Below are 2,470 nucleotides of genomic sequence, written 5' to 3'. Positions count from 1 at the left end.
AAAAAGAGATAAAAATATTAGATCTTACAGAAATTGCATGAGCGAACCTCCTAAACCATTGTCAGTAAAAGTTGTATTAATGATAGACAGTCATACACTAAGGTTTGATAAACAAGTAACTAAACATACTAAAATTGGAGATATTTTAGCACAAATTAAAGGAGGATTAACAAATGAACAGAAGAAATATGAATTTAGTTGTTTTAATGATGGAATTAGATTAGTAGAAAATAATGTAATTGATTTTTATGGAATTGATGATGGAGATGAAATAGAAATTAAAGCACTAAATAAACCAATGGCTATGGCAAGATTATCAAGAGTAGCTCCACATGAAAAAGATTATCATCAAATATATTTAAATAGTGAAAAAGTAGGATTTTTATTAAAAAAGAAAGTATCTAAAGTTAGTGGATGGAAAAGAAGATGGGTTGTTTTATGTAGAGGATTCTTATTTTATTATAATAATCCTAAAGATGAAATTCCAATTGGAAAAATGCAAATAAAAGATACATATATTCAATTTTTAGGAAGTGATGGAGAAAAACAATTTGTTTTTCAATATGAAAATAAACCAGACTGTTATCATTTTAGTTGTGAAAGTGAAGAAGAATATATTAGTTGGAGAAAAGTTCTTGTAGAACATCAAACATGTTTAATTAGTACAGTAGCAATGAAAATGATTCAAGAATCTACTGATTTTAGTATTGTTACAATTAATAAAACAAAAAAAGCATGGTTAATGATGAATTCTGGGACTATTTTTTGTTTCGATTCACCTGCAGAGTCTGAAAGTTTATTTGAATTTTATATTCATGAATCAAAAGTTTTAACAGTTGCTGCAGAAAAAGAATTTACATTTGTTCATTTAAATAATAGAAAATCTATTAGATTTAATACTTCATCAGAATATGAAAAATGGAAGTCAATGCTAACTGATACTGTTAAAATGATGGGAAGAGATATTTATGTAGACTCGTTTATTACTGATGAATATAAAGATAAAAAGAATATTGTTAAAGAAGGATTTCTCTTTAAAGAAAAATTAAAGAAAATGCAAACAAAAAAGAAAAGATGGTGTATATTAACAAAAAATAAATTATTTTATTTTAATTGTAAACCAGAAAATGATAAAAATATTCCTTTTGGTTGTTTTGATCTATTACTTGCTAGAGTTCAATTAACACATACAAATAAAGGTGAAAATATCCTTGAAATTAAAACAAGTGAAGGTGAGTATCAATTCACTTCAAATGATAGTAAAGAATTATCAATTTGGGCTGATTTAATTCAAAGAGAATGTACAGGTGCACCAACCAATGTCCAACATCTTCAACATGTTACATTTGATTTAGAATGGGATACTTCTGGTTCTGATCCAAATGAAATATTCTGTTTGAAAGAAGTACTTGGAACAGGAAGTTTTGGAACAGTTTATCATGCAGTTCATAGACAATCAAACTTTGAAATGGCTATTAAAATTTTAACTGTTACTAAACAACAAACTGATGCATTAAAAAGTGAAATTGATATATTAAAGAAATGTAGATCACCTAATGTTGTAAGTTATTATGGAACTATTAAAATAGATGAAAACACTTTATGGATTCTTATGGATATGTGTGGTGTTGGAAGTGTTAAAGATCTTATGAAGAAAACAATGGAAAATTTAAATGAACAACAACTCCGTTATGTATTAAATGAAACATTAAAAGGATTAGTTTATCTTCACAGTATTAAAATTATCCATCATGACATTAAAGCTGGAAATATTTTACTTACAAATGAAGGTAAAGTGAAATTAGCTGATTTTGGTGTATCTCAACAATATAAAGAGAATGAAAATAAGAAAGCAGAAGATTTTATTGGAAGTCCTTTATTTATGTCACCTGAAGTAATCAAAAAATCATTCTATAATAATAAAACAGATATTTGGTCATTAGGAATTACTGTTATTGAAATGGCAGAAGGAAATCCACCAAACAGACATGTCACTAGTTTTGACCAATTACTTAGTGTTATTGAAAATAAACCTCCTTCATTTAAAAATCCAAAATTGTGGACAACTCAATTGGTTGATTTTGTCGCACAATGTCTTGTTATTGATTATAATCAAAGACCAGATGCTGTAACATTATTATGGCATCCTTTTATTGTAGCACAATCCCCTCCACCTGCACAACCATTATTAGACTTAATTAAACAGGTTGCTAATTAATGGATATACCAAATATCAGAACCTCTTTGTTCTTTATATTCTAATATTCAGTTCTTTCATATTTTATCATTGATATTGTGTTTGATTATTAGTGTTTTGAACTTTTATTTAAACTAAACAGAAACAACATTGAACCAAAAAAATTAATTATTTGGTTCACTTGCCATAGACAAATTCAATAAATCAGTATTACTTAATTTCATTGTTCTAATCCCATTCATAAAGAAATCATTAGTTTGTTTATTGACTTGG

At 26.8% G+C, this 2,470-nt stretch overlaps 1 protein-coding gene across 1 annotated transcript; it reads left to right on the top strand.

Annotated features, from left to right (window-relative positions):
* Positions 1–37: 37 nt before the first annotated feature.
* On the top strand, positions 38–2,218 carry ENU1_124530 (serine/threonine- protein kinase3/4, putative; the record flags this gene model as incomplete). Its single annotated transcript, XM_008859901.1, has 1 exon — positions 38–2,218. The coding sequence occupies one exon, from the start codon at positions 38–40 to the stop codon at positions 2,216–2,218; it is 2,181 nt and encodes a 726-aa protein (XP_008858123.1).
* Between the last annotated feature and the right edge of the window lie 252 nt (positions 2,219–2,470).

This window comes from Entamoeba nuttalli (assembly GCF_000257125.1).
Source record: "Entamoeba nuttalli P19 unplaced genomic scaffold asmbl_5234, whole genome shotgun sequence".
NCBI classification, from domain to species: Eukaryota; Evosea; order Mastigamoebida; family Endamoebidae; genus Entamoeba; species Entamoeba nuttalli.
Note: the sequence above shows the minus strand (reverse complement) of the source record. Positions and strands in the feature narration are given on the sequence as shown.